The following is an 18850-nucleotide window of genomic DNA, read 5'->3' on the forward strand; positions in this document are numbered from 1 at the left end:
GCCAGGATGGTCTCGATCTCCTGACCTCGTGATCCGCCCGTCTCGGCCTCCCAAAGTGCTGGGATTACAGGCTTGAGCCACTGCGCCCGGCCTTATATACCTTTTTAAATGTAGCATAGCTGTAAGTTTCTCTTGAGGTACTGCCTTAACTGCATCACCCAAATTTTGATATGATGTATGTATGTATTTATTTATATTTGAGGTAGGGTCTTGCTTTGTTGCCTAAGCTGGAGTGCAGTGGCACGATCATGACTCACTGCAATCCCCGCCTCCTGGAATCAAGCCATCCTTCCACTTCCTAGTAGCTGGAACTATAGTCGCACGCCACCATGTCTGGCTAATTTTTATATTTCCTGTAGAGATGGGATCTCACTGTGTTGCCTAGACTGATCTCCAACTCCTGAGCTCAAGCAATCCACCTACCTTGGTGTTCTAAAATGCTGGGATTATAGCTGTGAGCTCTTGCGACCAGCGAGTTATATTGTTGTTAGATTGTAGTTTCTTTTTTCTAAACAGCTTTAGTAAGATATAATTGATATACAGTAAACTGCATATATTTAAAGTGTGCTGTCTGGTACTGTGGCTCATGCCTGTAATCCCAGCACGTTGAGAGGCTGGGGTGGGAGGATCGCTTGAGCCCAGGAGTCCTGGACCAGGCAAAGCAATATACTGAGACCCTATCTCCACAAACGAACAAACAATAATAGCCAGGTGTGGTAGCATACACTTATAGTCCCGGCTGCTTGAGAGGCTGAGGCAGGAGGAGCGCTTGACCCCAGGAGTTTGAGACTGCAGTCAGCTGTGATTGTGCCACTGCATCCCCGCCTGGGTGACAGAATAAGACCCTGTCTCAAAGTATACAAACTTGGTAAGTTTTGACATGTATACACACGAAAACATCACCACAAATCAAAGTGGTGAACATATTCAGTACTCCCAAAGCTTCCTGACTATTCTGTTGTAATTCCTCCCTCTCGCACATCTCCCCACCACTGCTTTTCTTTCTTTCTTTTTCTCTTTGTCTTTCTCTCTTTCATTCTTCTTCTCTCTTTCCTTTTCTTTTTCCTTTTCTTTTCTTTCTTTTGCTCTGTCACTCAGCCAGGAATACACTGGCGTGATCTCGTCTCAGTGCAACCTCCACCTCCCAGGTTCAAACGATCCTCCTACCTCAGCCTCCCGAGTAGCTAGGATTATAGGCCTGTGCCACCACACCTGGCTGATTTTTTTGAATTTTTAGTAGAGATGGGGTTTCACCATGTTAGCCAGGCTGGTCTCAAACTCCTGACCTCAAGTGATCTGCCTTCTGCGGCCTCCCAAAGTGCTGAGATTATAGGTGTGAGCCGCCGTGCCCAGCCTGCTTTGCTTTCTGTCACTGTAGTTTAGTTTGCGTTTAAAAAATTGTATACAAATGGAATCTTCCAGTATATATTTCTTTTCCTTTTGTTTGGTTTCTTTCACTCATCATAATTATTTTGCCCCTCACCCATGTTGTATGTATCAATATTTCATTCCTTTTTTGGTTGAATGCTATTCCCTTATATGGATATATCCCAATTTGTTCATCCTGTGTATGGACATTTGGGTTGTTTCCAGTTTGGGGCTATTACAAATAAAGCTGTTATAAACATTCATGTGTGTGTCTTTGATGGACATATGCTTTCTATTTAGTTGTGGAATGACTGGGTCATATGGTAAATGAATTTTAACTTTTTATGAAGCTGCCAAACTAGTTTCCAAATTCATTGAATTATTTTGCGTAACCACTAGTAGTGTGTGAGAGTTCCAGTTGTTTCATAATCTAGCCAACATTTGCAATAGTTTTATTTACTTATTTATTGTATGGCCTTTTAAACTCAAGACATTTTAAAAAGATGTATAGTGACATTGTGGTTTTAATTTGCATTTCCTTAATGACTAATGATGAGCATCTTTTCAAGTCTTACTTGCCATTTATCTGTCTTCTTCTTAGGCGAAGTGTTTGTTCAAATCTTTCGCCCACTTTAAAATTGGCAATTTTAGGTTGGGTGGTTTGTATTCTTATTGTCGGACTCTTCTTATTGAGATATAGTTTATATGCCATAAGATTCACTACTTTTTTTTTTTGAGGCGGAGTCTTGCTCTGTCACCTAGACTGGAGTGCAGTGGTGTGATCTCGGCTCACTGCAAGCTCCGCTTCCCAGGTTCACACCATTCTCCTGCCTCAGCCTCCCAAGTAGCTGGGATGACAGGAGCCCACCACCAAGCCCAGCTAATTTTTGTTTTTGTATTTTTACAAAAAAAAGGTAGAGAGGGGGTTTCACTGTGTTAGCCAGGATGATCTCTATCTCCTGACTTGGTGATTTGCCTGCCTCGGCCTCCCCAAGTGCTGGGAATACAGGCGTAAGCCACGTGCCTGGCCAAGATTCAGTAAAGTGTACAATTCAGTGTTTTTTATTTTTTAAAAAATCAGAATTTTTATTTTCAGTGTTTTTTAGTATATTCCCCAATATGTGCAACTGTCACCACTATCTAATTCCAGAACATTTAATCACCCCCAAAAAGAAACCTCACACCTTTTAGTAGTCACTCCCCATTCCCCTCCCTCTCTGGCTGCTGGCAACACTGACTACTTTCTGTCTAAACAGATTTGTCTACTCTGGACATTTTATACAAATGGAATCATGCATTTGTTTACAAGTAGAATCATCTGGTCCTTAGTGACTGCTTTCACTTAGTATAATGTCTTCAAAGTTCCTCCATGTCATAGCATAAGCAGTACTTTATTCCTTTTGATGGCCAAATAATATTCCATTGTCTGAGTATCACATTTTGTTTATCCCTTCATCAGTGGATGGACATTTGGGTTGTTTCTGTTTTTTGCTGTTATGAATAATGCTGCTATGGACATTTGTGTATAACTTTTTAGGTAACATGATTGCAGTTCTCTTGGGTATGTAACCTAGGAGTGGAATTGTTGGGTCATATAGTAACTCTATGTTTAACTTTTTGAGGAACTGCTGTACTGTTTCCCACAGCAGTGATACCGTTTTAAATTTTCATAGCAATGTATGAAAGTTACAATTTCTCCACTGCTCAGAGTTTGTTGAACTTCTTGTATCTATGGGTTTATAGTTTCTGATAAATCTGGACATTTTTCAGCCATTCTTTCTTTCTTTTTTTTTTTCAAGTGAGTCTTACTCTGTCACCCAGGTTGGAATGCAGTGGCATGATCTCAGCTCACTCCAACCTCCGCCTCCTGGGTTCAAGCGATTCTTGTGCCTAAGCCTCCCGAGTAGCTAGGATTACAGATGTGCACCACCATGCCCGGCTAATTTTTGTATTTTTAGAAGAGACGAGGTTTCACCATGTTGGCCAGGCTGGTCTTGAATTCCTGACCTCAAGTGATCCACCTGCCTTGGCCTCCCAAAGTGATGGAGTTATAGGCGTGAGCCACCATGCCTGGCCTATTTCTTAAAATATTTTTTCTAATCCCTCCATCTTTTGGGAAATACAAGTGTATGTACCATAACCTGCTTGAAGTCCTGTAGCTCACTTATATTCTGGTTATTTTCTTCAGTTTTTCCCCCGTGAATTTCATTTTGGAAAGCTTCTGTTGCTATGCTTTTAAGTTCACTAACTTTCTGTAATGTCTAATCTGCTAATAAACCTACCTAGCATATTTTTCATCTCAAGTATTATAATTTTCATCCATAGACGTTTTATCTGGATCCTTTTGTTGCAGTCTTTTGTTTGTTTGTTGCTGTTGTTGTTGTTGAGACAGGATCTCGCTATATATATAGCCCAGTCTGGTCTTGAACTCCTAGCCTCAAGTGATCCTCCTACCTTGGCCTCCCAAAGCACTGGGATTACAGGTGTGAGCCATCATGCCTGGCCCTTAGTTCTTTTTCAAACATTTTCTTCTGTCTCAACATGTCTACTCTTCCTCTAGCTTCCTTAACTTATGAACTACAGGAATAATAATGATTTTAATGTCCTGGTTTAATAATTATAGTGTCTTTGTGATTTTGGGGACAGTTTTGGTTAATTTTCCTTATTATTATTGGTTAAATTTTCCTATTTCTTTGTATACCTGGTGGTTATTGGTTAAATTTTCCTATTTCTTTGTATGCCTGGTGATTTTTGATTGAATGCAAGACTGTGAATTTTAACCATGTTGAGTGCTAGATATTTTTGATTTGCCATAAATATTCTTTTTTTTTTTTAAGTACAAGTGCACAAATTTCCCATAAATATTCTTCATTTTTCCCCTCGGATTCAGTTAAGTTACTTGGACACAGAAGGATTCTTTCAGGTCTTACCTCCGAAGTTTTGCTAGACAGGACCACAGCAGTATCTACTGTAGGGCCAATTTTGTTTCAGTACTGATATAAAACCTCTCCAAATACTCTACTCTATGCACTTCAAACTATGGGATTTTTTTTTCCTCTGGCTGATGCTAAAGGGAACGAATACTCCTGGGACTGTGTGACCTCTAGGGATTGATTCCTTAATTCTTGCAGGTGTTTCTTTGCCCATTGTTCCTTTGGGTATTTTTCTCGCAGGCATATAGTGTTTACCATCAGCTGAAGACTCAAGGCGACCTCTGTGGACTTGACTCTTTGCAGATCTCCAGAGCTCCATTCTTGTAGCTCTTCTCCCTCTAGTACTTTAACCTATGAACTCCAACTGCTCTGGCCTCTCCAGACTCCCATCCCTACTCCTCAATTCAGGCAGACAGCTGGGCTGTTTGTTTTTTTATTTCTCAGGGGCCATGTTCTTCTTTGCCTGATGTTTGATATCTTGGAAACTGTTGTTTCATCTATTTTATCTTTTTTTTTTTTTTTTTTCTTTTGAGACGGAGTCTCGCTCTGCCACCCAGACTAGAGTGCAGTGGCCGGATCTCAGCTCACTGCAAGCTCTGCCTCCCGGGATTACGCCATTCTCCTGCCTCAGCCTCCCGAGTAGCTGGGACTACAGGTGCCCGCCACCTCGCCCGGCTAAATTTTTTTGTATTTTTGGTAGAGACAGGGTTTCACCGTGTTAGCCAGGATGATCTCAATCTCCTGACCTCGTGATCCGCCCGTCTCGGCCTCCCAAAGTGTTGGGATTACAGGCTTGAGCCACTGTGCCCGGCCTCTATTTTTTTTAAAGTTGTTTCAGGTGGGAGAGTAAGTCTGTTTCCTGTTACTCTGTCTTGTCCAAAGGTGAAAGTTCTCATCCAGACATTATTTTTTCAAACAGTTGTTTTCTGCTGTATTCTTTTACTCCTCATTTCTACAACTCTAATTATCCGTTTGTTGAATCTTTTGATATTATCTGATAGGTCACTATGACTCTGTTCATTATTTTCTAATATTTCTTCTTCCTTTTTTTCAGGTTGGGTAATTTCTAATGATCTGTCCTCAAGTTCACTATTTTTATGTCATCTCTGATCTGCTACTAACCCACTGAGGTTTGTTTATTTTTCAAATTTAAGAATTGTATTTTCCACTTGGTTTTTTATCATTTCTATTCTCTGCTAAGATTTTCTATTCATTAATTATGAGCGTATTTTTAAGCATAGCTATCATAACTGTCCTGAAATCCTTGTCTTCTTTTTTTTCAGATTTTCATGTCAATATAATTTTCTTTTTTTTTCTTATTTTACTTTAAGTTCTGGAATACAAGTGCAGGATGTGCAGGTTTGTTGCATGTGCCGTGGTGGTTTGCTGCACCGATCAACCCATCATCTAGGTTTTCAGTCCTGCGTGCATTAGCTCTTTGTCCTAATGCTCTCTCTCCCCTCGCTCCCCAGCCCCCAACTGGCCCTAATGTGTATTGTTCCCCTCCCTGGGTTCATGTGTTCTCATTGTTCAACTCCCACTTATGAGTGAGAACATGCAGTGTTTGGTTTTCTGGTTCCTGCGTTAGTTTGCTGAGTATGATGGCTTCCAGCTTCATCTATGTCCCTGCAAAGGACATGGTCTCATTCCCTTTTATGGCTGCATAGTATTCCATGGTGTATATGTACATTTTCTTTAGCCAGTCTATCATTGATGGGTGTTTGTGTTGGTTACATACCTTTGCTATTGTAAATAGTGTGGCAGTAAACATACATGTGCAGGTGTCTTTATGGTAGAATGATTTATATTCCTTTAGGTGCATACCCAGAAATGGGATTGCTGGATCAAATGGTATTTTTGGTTCTAATATCCTTGAGGAATCGCCACACTGTCTTTCACAATGGTTGAACTAATTTACATTCCCACCAACAGTGTAAAAGTGCTCCTGTTTCTCCACAGCCTTACCAGCGTTTATTGTTTTGTGACTTTAATAATTGCCATTCTGACTGGCATGAGATGGTATCTCATTATGGTTTTCATTTGTATTTCTCTAATGATCAATGATGTTGAGCTTTTTTTCATGTGTTTGTTGGCCATGTAAATGTCTTCTTTTGAGAAGCATCTGTTCATATCCTTTGCCCACTTTTTGATTTTTTTTTTCTTGTAAACTTGTTTGTTTTTTGTAGATTCTGGATATTAGACCTTTGTCAGATGGGTAGATTGCAAACATTTTCTCCCATTCTGTAGGTTTCCTGTTCACTCCAGTGATAGTTTTTTTTTGCTGTATAGAAGCTCTTTAGTTTAATTAGATCCCATTTGTCAATTTTGGCTTTTGTTGCAATTGCTTTTGGCATTTTTGTCATGAAATCTTTGCCCATGCCCTGAATGTTATTGCCTAGGTTTTCTTCTAGGGTTTTTATGGTTTTGGGTTTTACATTTAAGTCTTTAATCCATCTTGAGTTAATGTTTGTATACACTGTAAGGAAAGGGTCCAGTTTCCGTTTTCTGCATATGGCTAGCTAGTTTTCCCAGCACCATTTATTAAATAGGGAATCCTTTTATTAAAGGAATTCTTTATTAAAGGGGAATCCTTTCCCCATTGCTTGTTTTTGTCTGGTTTGTCAAAGATCAGATGGTTGTAGATGTGTGGTGTTATTTCTGAGGTCTCCATTCTGTTCCATTGGTCAATATGTCTGTTTTGGTACCAGTACCATGCTGTTTTGGTTACTATAGCCTTGTAGTATAGTTTAAAGTTAGGTAGTGTGATGCCTCCAGCTTTGTTCTTTTTGCTTAGGATTGTCTGGGCTATATGGGCTCTTTTTTGGTTTCATGTAAAATTTAAAGTAGTTTTCTCTAATTCTTTGAAGAATGTCAATGGTAGATTGATGGGAATAGCATTGAATCTATAAATTACTTTGGGTAGTATGGCCATTTTCATGATATTGATTCTTCCTATCCATGAGCATGGAATGTTTTTCCATTTGTTTCTGTCCTCTCTTATTTCCTTGAGCAGTGGTTGTAGTTCTCCTGAAAGAGGTCCTTCACATCCCTTGTTAGCTGTATTCCTAGGTATTTTATTTTCTTTGTAGCAATTGTGAATGGGAGTTTATTAATGATTTGGCTCTCTGCTTCTCTATTGTGGGTGTATAGGAATGCTTGTGATTTTTGCACATCAAATTCATATTTGGAGGCTTTGCTGAAGTTGCTTATCAGCTTCAGGAGTCTTTGGCCTGAGATGATGGGGTTTTCTAAATATAGAATCATGTCATCTGCAAACAGAGACAATTTGACTTCCTCTCTTCCTATTTGAATACCCTTTATTTCTTTCTCTTGCCTGATTGCCCTGGCCAGAACTTCCAGTAATATATTGAATAGGAATTGTGAGAGAGGGCATCCTTGTCTTGTGCCGGTTTTCAAAGGGAATGCTTCCAGCTTTTGCCTATTCAGTATGATACTGGCTGTGAGTTTGTCATAAATAGCTCTTACTATTTTGAGATATGTTCCATCAATACCTAGTTTATTGAAAGTTTTTAACATGAAGGGATGTTGAATTTTATTGAAAGCCTTTTCTGCATCTATTGAGATGATCATGTGGTTTTTATCATTGGTTCTGTTTATGTGATGGATTATGTTTATTGATTTGCATGTGTTGAACCAGCCTTGCACTGCAGGGATGAAGCCGACTTGATCATGGTGGATAAGCTTTTTGATGTGCTGCTGGATTTGGTTTGCCAGTATTTTATTGACAATTTCGCATTGTAGTTCAACAGGAATATTGGCCTGAAGTTTCCTTTTTTTGTTGTGTCTCTGCCAGATTTTGGTATCAGGATGATGGTGGCCTCTTAAAATGAGTTAGGGAGGAGTCCCTCCTTTTCAGTTGTCTGAAATAGTTTCAGAAGGAATGGTATCAGCTCCTCTTTGTACCTCTGGTAGAATTCAGCTATGAATCCCTCTGGTCCTGGGCTTGTTTTTTTTTTTTTTTTTTTCTTTTTTTTTTTTTTTTTGGTAGGCTATTAATTACTGCCTCAATTTCAGAACTTGTTATTAGTCTATTCAGGGATTCGACTTCTTTCTCGTTTAGTCTTGGGAGGTGTATATGTCCAGGAATTTATCCATTTCTTTTAGATTTTCTAGTTTATTTGCATGGAGGTGTTTATGGTATTCTCTGATGGTGGTTTGTATTTCTGTGGGGTCGGTGATGAAAATATCCCTTTTATAATTTTTTATTGTATCTGTTTGATTCTTCTCTGTTTTCTACTTCATTAGTCTAGCTAGCGGTCTATTTATTTTATTACTTTTTTTCAAAAAACCAGCTCCTGGATTCATGGATTTTTTGAAGGGTTTTTTCATGTCTATATCTCCTTCATTCTGCTCTTAGTTATTTCTTGTCTTCTGCTAGCTTTTGAATTTGTTTGCTTTTGCTTCTCTAGCTCTTTTAATTGTGATGTTAGGGTGTCGATTTGAGATCTTTCTAGCTTGCTTATGTGGGCAATTAGTGCTATAAATTTCCCTCTTATCACTGCTTTAGCTGTGTCCCAGAGATTCTGGTACACTGTCTTTTTGTTTTCATTGATGTCAAAGAACTTCTTTATTTCTGCCTTAATTTCATTATTTACCCAGGAGTCATTGTCAGTCAGGAGCATGTTCAATTTCCATGCAGTTGTGTGGTTTGAGTGAGTTTCTTTTTTCTTTATCTTTTCTTTCTTTTTATTTTTTGAGATAAGAGTCTCACTCTGTTGCCCAGGCTGGAGGGCAGTGGCACAATCTCTGCTCACTGCAATCTCTGCCCCTAGGTTCAAGCAATTCTCCTGCCTCAGCCTCCCAAGTAGCTGGGATTACAGGCATGCACCGCTGTGCCCGGCTAATTTTTGTATTTTTAGTAGAGACGGGTTTTCACCATCTTGGCCACGCTGGTCTTGAACTCCTGACCTCGTGATCCACCTGCCTCACGCTCCCAAAGTGCTGGAATTACAGGCATGAGCCACTCCACCTGGCCTTGAGTGAGTTTCTTAATCCTGAGTTCTAATTTGATTGCACTGTGGTCTGAGAGACTGTTTGTTATGATTTGAGTTCTTTTGCATTTGCTAAGGTGTGTTTTACTTCCAAGCATGTGATTGATTTTAGAATAAGTACCATGTGGCACTGAGAAGAGTGTATATTATGTTGATTTGGGGTGGAGAGTTCTGTAGATGTCTGTTAGGTCCGCTTGATCCAGAGCTGAGTTCAAGTCCTGAATATCCTTGTTAATTTTCTGTCTCATTGATCTGTTAAATATTTACAGTGGGGTGTTTGTAAATATTTTACAGTTTGTAAATATTTGATCTGTCAATCAAATATTTGCAGTGTAAAGTCTCCCACTATTATTGTTTGGGAGTTTCAGTGTCTTTGTAAGTCTCTAAGAACTTGTTTTATCAATTTGAGTGCTCCTGTATTGGGTGCATATATATTTAGGATAATTAGCTTTTCTTGTTGAATTAATCCCTTTACATTATGTAGTGCCCTTTTTGTCTTTTTTGGTCTTTGTTCATTTAAAGTCTGCTTTATCAGAGACTAGGATTGCAACCTTTGCTTTTTTTTTGCTTTCCATTTGCTTGGTAAATTTTGCTACTTTCCTTTATTTTGAGCCTATGTGTGTCTTTTCATGTGAGCTGGGTCTCCTGAATAGAGCACATGGATGGGTCTTGACTCTATCCAATTTGCTAGTCTGTGTCTTTTAATTGGGTCATTTAGCCCATTTACATTTAAGGTTAATATTATATGTGAATTTGATCCTGTCATCATGATGCTATCTGGTTATTTTGCACATTAGTTGATGCAGTTTCTTCATAGTGTCATTGGTCTTTATATTTTGGTGTGTTTTTGCAGCGGTTGCTAGTGGTTTTTTCCTTTCTGTATTTAGTGCTTCCTTCAGGAGCTCTTGCAAGGCACGCCTGGTGGTGATGAAATCACTCAGCATTTGGTTGTCTGGAAAGGATTTTATTTCTCCTTCACTTATGAAGCTTAGTTTGGCTAGATATGAATTTCTGGGTTGAAAATTCTTTCCTTTAAGAACGTTGAATATTGGCCCCACTGTTTCCTGGATTGTAGGGTTTCTGCTGAGAGGTCTGCTGTTAGTCTAATGGGCTTCCCTTTGTAGGTGACCTGGCCTTTCTCTCTGGCTGCCCTTAACATTTTTTCCTACATTTCAACCTTGGAGAATCTGATAATTATGTGTCTTGGGGTTGATCTTCTCATGGAGTATCTTAGTGGTGTTCTCTGTATTTCTTGAATTTGAATGTTGGCCTGTGTTACTAGGTTGGGGAAGTTCTCCTGGATAATATCCTGAAGTGTGTTTTCCAACTTGGTTCCATTCTCCCCGCCTGTTTCAGGTACTCCAGTCAATCTTAGGTTTGGTCTTTTTACATAGTCCCATATTTCTTGGAGGTTTTGTTTGTCCCCTTGCATTCCTTTTTTATCTTATCTTGTCTGCATGCCTTATATCAACAAGATGGTCTTCAGACTCTGATATTCTTCCTTCCACTTGGTCTATTTGACTATTGATAACTTGTGTATGCTTCACGAAGTTCTCTTGCTGTGTTTTTCAGCTTCACCAGGTGACTTACGTTCCTCTCTAAACTGGTTATTCTAGTTAGCAGCTCCTGTAACCTTTGACCAAGGTTCTTAGCTTCTTTGCATTGGGTTAGAACATGCTTCTTCAGCTCAGCGGAGTTTGTTATTACCCACCTTCTGAAGCCTACTTCTGTCAATTTGTCCATTTCATCCTCTGTCCAGTTCTGTGCCTTTGCTGGAGAGGCGTTACAATCATTTGGAGGAGAAGAGGCACTCTGGCCTTTTGGGTTTGCAGCATTTTTTGATTGATTCTTTGTCATCTTCATGAGTTTGTCTAGTATTGATCTTTGAGGCTGCTGACCCTTGGATGGGCTTTTCTGGGGACTTTTTTTTGTGTTGATGCTATTATTGTTGCTTTCTGTTTTTCTTGCAATGGTCAGGTCTCTCTTCTGTGGGGATGCTGCAGTTTGCTGGGGGTTCACTTCAGGCCCTATTAATCTGGTTCACTCCTGCACCTGGAGATGTCACTTGAGGCTGGAGAACAGCAAAGGTAGGTGCCTTCTCCTTCTTCTGGGATCCCTAACCTCGAGGGTACCAACCTAATGCCAGTAGGAATGCTCCTGTATAGGGTGTCTGACAACCCCTGTTGGAGAGTCTTACCCAGTTGGCTGGCGCAGGGAGCAGGACTTGTTTAATGAAGCACTTTGACTGTCCCTTGGTGAAGGGGGTGTGCTTCACTGCGAGGAAACCCACTTATCTGGGCTGCCTGGATTCCTCAGAACTAGCAGAAGCAAAAACTAAGTCTGCTAGTCTGTGGAGGCTGCGGCCACCCCTATCCCTAGGGGCTCAGGCCCAGGGAGATCAGCATTCTGTCCCTGAGCCCCCGGCTGGAGTTGTTGGAGTTCCTGCAGGGAGGCACTACCCAGTGAGGAGGGATGGGTCAAGGTCAGGCCTGAAGAGGCACTCTGTCCACCGTCTGCCACAGCCAGTGTGTTCGGCTGGTGGGGGATACCTCTTGGGACCAAGCTGTCTAGCCTCCCTGGCTGCAGCAGGGGAAAAGTGGGGCCTGGAGCTATAAGGATGGCTCCCTTCCCTGACCCTGGGAGCTTAGTGTGTTAGGTGGCTGTCAGTCCCAGTGTTGGCTGTCACCCCTCCCACAAGGAGCTCAAATGGCTTAGACAGCAGGCAGCCTCAGCTGTGGTACTGGTCGTCCCTCCCCATAGGAACTCAGCAAGCTTAAGCAGATTCTAGCTTAGAAGCTGTTGAGAACCTGCACGGTTCCACGGTTGGGATCCTAGGCCCTGGTGGTGTGGGCTCACGAATGGGATCTGCTGATCCGTGGGTTGCACAGTCCCATGGAAAAAGCATGTTTTCCCAGGCTGAGTAGCATGCTCACTCACTGCCTCCCTTGGCTGGGGGGTGGGGGCTCCTCTGCCCACCTGTGTGGTTCTCAGGTGGCCGCCACACCACACTGTTCTTCCTTCCTCTCTGTGGGTCATGCCAGCCACTTAGTCAGTTCTGATGACAGAACCTGGGTACTTTGGTTGCTGGTACAGGATTCACATGCTGTTATGGTTCTTTTCGATGGGAGCCTCTGATGACACTGCTTCTAGTCAGCTATCTCAGCCCTGCCCCCAAAATCCTTGTTGTCTAGTTCCAACATTTGGGTCATTTCAGAGTTGGTCTCCATTGATTGCCTTTTTCTTAAGTATGGGTCACATTTCTCTGTTTCTTTATGTATCTAGTAATTCTAGATTATATTTTGAACATTAATGATACATTGTGGAGGGTCAGGATTCTGTTATATTCCTCTGAAGAATATTGAGTTTTTGTTTTAGGAAGCAGTTACCTTGGCTGAACTCAAACTCCAAACTTGTCTTTCCTGAAGTTGGCGGCAGATGAAGTCACTGTTTAGTCTTTTTTAATCTTTAGCTGGGCTACATGGAGTCTGCCTTATGCATGTACAGTTTAAGAGTTTGCCAGATATTTGGTCAGAGTTCATTTGCAGAATTTGTGGCATCCCTTTTTTGGCTCCCTCCTTTCCAGTATTTTTCCTTTCACCTTCCAGCTCCCATGAATACCCCAAACTCTGTCTTCTAATTTCTGAACCAGTTGGGCCGCATGTTTCTATCTGAGTTTTAGCCACCTCCTTTAGCTCAGACTAAGGCCCTTCCTCAGGCAAGTTAATAAAAAACTGGAAATTCATCTAGTGCTGTTTTTTTTGTTTGTTTGTTTTTGTTTTTTCCTAGTGCTGAATAGCATTCAGTAACTCCCTGCTTTTTGATAACTCTCCAGTGTCTTCAGTTTGTTGTTTTTTATGTATATATTTTTTATCTGGAATGTTAATTCACTACCCCCTATCTGAGTACAGACTTACCAGGAAGGGCAACTCTATGAGGCAAAAATAACAAAGAAAACAAACTAGAGTAGACTCATTTGAGTTTTCTATGCTTCTAGTTGTTGCTTAGCTCCCATGAGCCTTGTCTTCTTTGGATGTTAATGGGGAAGGACAGTTCTTAGATGAGATTTTACTCATCTGTTCTGGAAATAAAAGCAGTGGGACTGAAGACAACTACTTCCACTGACAGTTAACTTGAGAATGTTTTATTTTTATGTAATTACAAGAGGATCTCAAAGGCAATTCTGTGCTAGAAATCAACCTCTTCCATTTTCTGGCAGGTATTTAATAATTGTGGAAATTTGTTATAAAAATGGAACAATTAATGCTGTCGTAATTTTGTCACTAATATCACTATTCCTTAAAGATTGTGTTATTTCAAAATCTGAAAATGTGACTTGTATATAAAAATAGTATTTGGCTGGGCGTGGTGGTGGCTCATGCTTGTAATCTTAGCACTTTGAGAGGCTGAGGCAGAAGCATTGCTTGAGCTCAGGAATTTGAGGGTACAGTGAGCTATGATCAGACCACTGCACTCTAGCCTAAGTGACACAGCAAGACTCTGTCTCCAAAATAAGTACATAAAAATAAAATTTATTATTAATATTTATTTGATAGCCATATTCGCTAATGATAAATTTATTACGATTATATTTATGTCAATACTGTCTAAGAAATTTGTTTCAGTCTTTTGGGTAATTTGTCAGTGGTCTTGGAAAAATTAATTAAATAAATATGTTTCCTTTTATTTTAATAAGAGCTTTCTTTCATTTTGAGAAGATCCAATTACTTGTTTAATTATAATTTTACATTTTATATACAGTTGTAAGTTAATGAATAAAAATATAACTCATTTCCTTGATTTATTATATCCATAGGCTTATGTTTCAGTAATTTTCAAAAACAAAATTAGTGGGTGAATTCATTATGGAAGAACACAAAGAAGAGCAGGAGATTGAATAGAAAGTCTTTCTAAGACCTTGTGTTGTTGCTCACTAGTGACATTTCTTCTATGTATAGAGTTTGCCTTAGGTGGCACTAAGCTTTTGGTGAAACTGTTGACATATTCTTAGCTAGTTCTGTAAGAATCAAGGCTGGAAGATCAGTATGTCTTACACAGTCAGAAAGCCTCAAATAAAGGCCTAATTTAATCTATTTTAACCCAGAAAAGTAGAAGCATTTTATAAGATGTGAAAAAAGATGGATTCTATCTACCATGTGACTCTGGGAAAGACATTTGACCATTTTGGGACTCAAAATATCTGTGAGCTGAGTTACATTTTGCTGTAGCCAAGAGCAGACAGGTTGAAATACTGTTTCAAAAGCACTTGATGGGCTGGGCATGGTGGCCCAGGCCTGTAATCCCAGCACTTTGGGAGGCTGAGGCAGGCAGATCACCTGAGGCCAGGAGTTCAAGACCAGCCTGGCCAACATGATAAAACCTTTGTCTCTACTAAAAAAACAAAAATTAGCCAGGCATGTGTTGCACACCTGTAATCCCAGCTACTTGGGAGGCTGAGGCATGAGAATCGCTTGAACCCACTGGCGGTTGCAGTGAGCCGAGATGGTGCTGCTGCACTCCAGCAGCCTAAGCAACAGAACAAGACTCTGTCTCCAAAAAAAATATAAATAAATAAAAGCACTCGATGATATGATTTGGAGAAGACAAACTGCAAACTGCATGCATAGAGAACTTTCCAGGGATATGTCTGTCATGCTAAATATAATGATTCCAGATAGCACTAATAGTTTTTAAAGATTTTCTTTTCAAAGTTTAATTCTGTCCTTTCAGGTCTTAGCTAAAGAAGATACTGAGGCAGCTGTTCAATCAATATTATACAGAGAAAATTATGTAATTAAGGTAAGAACTGGCTACAAAATGCATCTCAGTTAAAAATTGAATGTAGTTTTTCCTTTTTATATGTAGCATATCATATAAAAACTATTTAGAAAATATGGAAAAAAGAATTAAAAGAATACTCCCTTGCACCTGGAATTAACCTTAAGGGATGTCTGAGATTGCTTTAATGGACTTCCTCCCTTCCTATACTTCGTGGGAATTCCTTCACAGAGAGGCACAGGAATTTCCCTCTACTCACTTGTTTCTTTGTCCTAGTGGGTTTCAACAGTCACTACAAATGAGCTAATCCTTAAGAGCTGTTAGCAGAACACACTGAGTAATTATTACTCAGATATACATAGAACAGGGCTACACTGAGCCAGGATGGGCTTAATGTGACAAGAAGAACATCCATGTGAAGTGTAGTAAACACCGGGGACACTGGAGTGGGTAACCTGTTTTTATTTTTAAGAAATTTCTTTAGAGTTCTTTAAAAAGAAAAGGAACTAACATTGGGAATGGCTGAAGTGTGCTATGGCCAGAGGTTAGGGAGGGACTTGGCCTAGCAGACCTCTCAGGGTTCTTAATATTTTATTTTTTTCATTTTGAAGTTCACGCTCATCCTAGTAGTCACAAGACTTTATTTGCTATATGAAAGCTGGATAAGAAGGTTTGGTGAGAATGAATTAATTTGTAGCCTAATCAAGCACCTTCTTTGCAGGCTACTTGGATTAGGTTATGCTACACTTCTGCCTCTTTACTCTTGCCTTTTTTTTTTTTTTTTTAATCTGAAGGTCAGTTGTACTGATGGTTTTTTTTCCTTTTTTCTTTTTTCATAGAATGTTTTTCTTCCTCTTTTTCTGCCATCCCTTCTCTTCCTGGATAACTATTCTTTTTTTTTTTTTTTTTTTTTTTTTGAGACGGAGTCTCACTCTGTCACCCAGGCTTGAGTACAATGGCACAATTACAGCTCTCTGCAGCCTTGGTCTCCTGGGCTCAAGTGATTCTCCTGCCTCAGCCTCCCGAGTAGTTGGGGTTACAAGTGTGAGCCACGAAGCCCAGCTAAGTTTTAATTTTTTTTTTTTTTGAAATGGAGTCTCACTTCTTTGCCCAGGCTGAAGTGCAATGGCACTATCTTGGCTCACTGCAACCTCCACCTCCTGGGTTCAAGCAGTTCTGCCTCAGCTTCCCAAGTAGCTGGGATTACAGGCACGTGCCAGCATGCCCAGTTAACTTTTGTATTTTTAGTAGAGAGAGATGTGGTTTCACCAGGTTGGCCAGGCTGGCCTCGCACTCCTGACTTCAAGTATTCTGCCCACCTTAGCTTCCCAAAGTGCTGGGATTACAGATGTGGGATTACCACCACTCCTGGCCAAGTTTTAATTTTTTTGTAGAGACAGAGTCTGACTATTTTCCCCAGGCTGATCTTGAATTCCTGGGCTCATGTGATCCTCCTGCTTTGGCCTCCCGAAATGCTAGGATTACTGGCGTGAGCTATCGCACGTAGCCTAAATCCTCATTCTTAAAGGCCCAGCCCAAATGTCTCCCACTTTGGGAGTCTTGGCTTTGGAAAAAAATTAATCATTTTTTTTAATGTATGCAATATAAAAGTAAATATACACAATATAAAATTTGCCATTTTAACCATTTTTAAGTGTACCATTCAGTGTCATTAATTACATTCATAATGTTGTACAGCCATCACCACTATTTCCAAAATCTTTTCATTACTCCAGACTGAAAGTTTGTATTCAGTAAGCAGTAACTCCTCATTTCTCCCTCCCCCAGGCACTTGGTAACCTCTAATCTACCCTCTGTCTCTATGAATTTTGGCTATTCTAGATAGTTTATATATGTGGAATCCTATACTATTTGTCCATTTGTGTCTGACTTATTTCACTTTGGCATACTATTTTCAAAGTTCATCCACATTGTAGCATATATCAGAACTTCATTCCTTTTTATGGCTGAATAATATTCCATATTACACATATAAATAAATGTGGTTTTATATACCACATTTTATCTGTTCATCTGTTGATGGATACTTGGATCATTTCCGCCTTTTGGCTATTGTGAATAATGCTGGAATGAACGCTGGTATACAAGTATCTGTTTGAGTCCTGAATTTTCATTCATTTGGTTAGGAGGGGAATTGTTGGGTCTTATGGTAGGTCTGTTTAAATTTCTGAGGCCCACCAAACTGGGAATCTTTTAAGAATCTAGGAAATAGTTTTTCTCTCCTGTTTTCAGTTTTTTTTTTATAGTATGCCATATATATATGCATCATATATAAATATACATCTTGTTATAGTCCCCCTCCCACTGTTTGTGAATTTGTTTGTTTCTTAGGGATGAGTTTTCACTATGTTGCCCAGGCTAGAGTGCAGTGTCCCAATCATAGTGTACTGCAGCCTTGAAGTCCTGAGCTCAAGCGATTCTCTAGCTTCAGCCTCCCAGGTAGCTAGAAATATAGGCAGGCACCACCTTGCCTTGCTTTTGATTTGTTCTTTAGTCTTTCTCCCCAGGGAGAGCACGCATGTTGCCCCAAATACCTGTGTTTTCCTTATTTGCAGCAGAGTGTATGTCACATAGTAGAAGTTAAAGCCAAAGAAATGATTGAATTAATGAATCTTTGCAGGTTATTCTTAGGAGTAATTTAAACTTAATGAAGTTGTAAGTTTTGGAAAATTTTAGAACAAGAAAGCTTTAGGATAATGTATCTGTCTTTTCTACCACTATTTACTAGGAACTAAATAAGTATTTACAGCATCATGCCTTCTTAAATGTAAGAAAAAAGGAGATGTTATATAAAAGATGGGTTGACCATGTGGCAGATCCTCTTCAGAAGAAAATTGTAGAAAAAGTTTGCTCACATAAGAAGATTAAAAAGAGGAGGCAAGAGGAATTAGATGGCTTTTTAAAACATGTAAATAAAAAGGTACTAAGAGATCATTTGATGCTTTTTTCAGTTGATTTAAAGCCTCATGTCATCTTTGTTCATTTATAATCATCCAGTCAGTCTGTCCCTGTCCCCTCTACATATGTATAATCTATGCCCTGTTATATAATAGCATAAAGTATTCTTAAACCCAGGACATTTGGAAAGGACAGAAAAAGAAGATTAGGTTTAATTGTGTACATTAGAACCATTTTTCTGTGTTTTCCCCATGTAATTATTATTATTATTATTATCATTGTTATTATTTGAGACGGAGTTTTGCTCGTCACCCAGGCTGGAGTACAATGGCGCGATCTGGGTTCACTGCAAACCTCCACCTCCCAGCTTCAAGCAATTCTCCTGCCTCAGCCTCCCAAGTAGCTGGAATTACAGGCATGCACCACCACACTGGCTAATTTTGTATTTTTAGTAGAGATGGGGTTTCTCCCTGTTGGTCAGGCTGGTCTCAAACTCCCGACTTCAGGTAATCCGCCCACCTCGGCCTCCCAAACTGCTGGGATTACAGGCGTGAGCCACTGTGCCCAGGCCTTCTCATGTAATTATTAATTTGAATTATCAAGTTAAAAAATTTGGGCTGGGTACATGGCTCACACCTGTAATCCCAGCACTTTGTGAGGCCGAAGCAGGTGGATCACCTGAGGTCAGGAGTTAGAGACCAGCCTGGCCAATATGGTGATACCCCGTCTCTCCTAAAAATATAAAAATTAGCCGGGCATGGTGGTGGACACCTGTAATCCCAGCTACTTGGGAGGCTGAGGCAGGAGAATCGCTTGAACCTGCGAGGTGGAGATTGCAGTGAG

The 18850-nt window shown here is 40.0% G+C and overlaps 1 protein-coding gene across 1 annotated transcript in view; it reads left to right on the forward strand.

The window, feature by feature from the left end:
* Nucleotides 1–18850, forward strand: part of FAM228B (family with sequence similarity 228, member B) — a 52323-nt gene that overhangs the window by 553 nt on the left and 32920 nt on the right. Inside the window, 2 exon segments of the mRNA XM_011950867.1 lie at nucleotides 15041–15109; nucleotides 17838–18029. Of these exon segments, the coding sequence (XP_011806257.1) occupies nucleotides 15041–15109; nucleotides 17838–18029 (261 nt within the window).

The sequence above is a fragment of the Colobus angolensis genome, unplaced genomic scaffold (genome assembly GCF_000951035.1).
Source record: "Colobus angolensis palliatus isolate OR3802 unplaced genomic scaffold, Cang.pa_1.0 Scaffold109, whole genome shotgun sequence".
NCBI classification, from domain to species: domain Eukaryota; kingdom Metazoa; phylum Chordata; class Mammalia; order Primates; family Cercopithecidae; genus Colobus; species Colobus angolensis.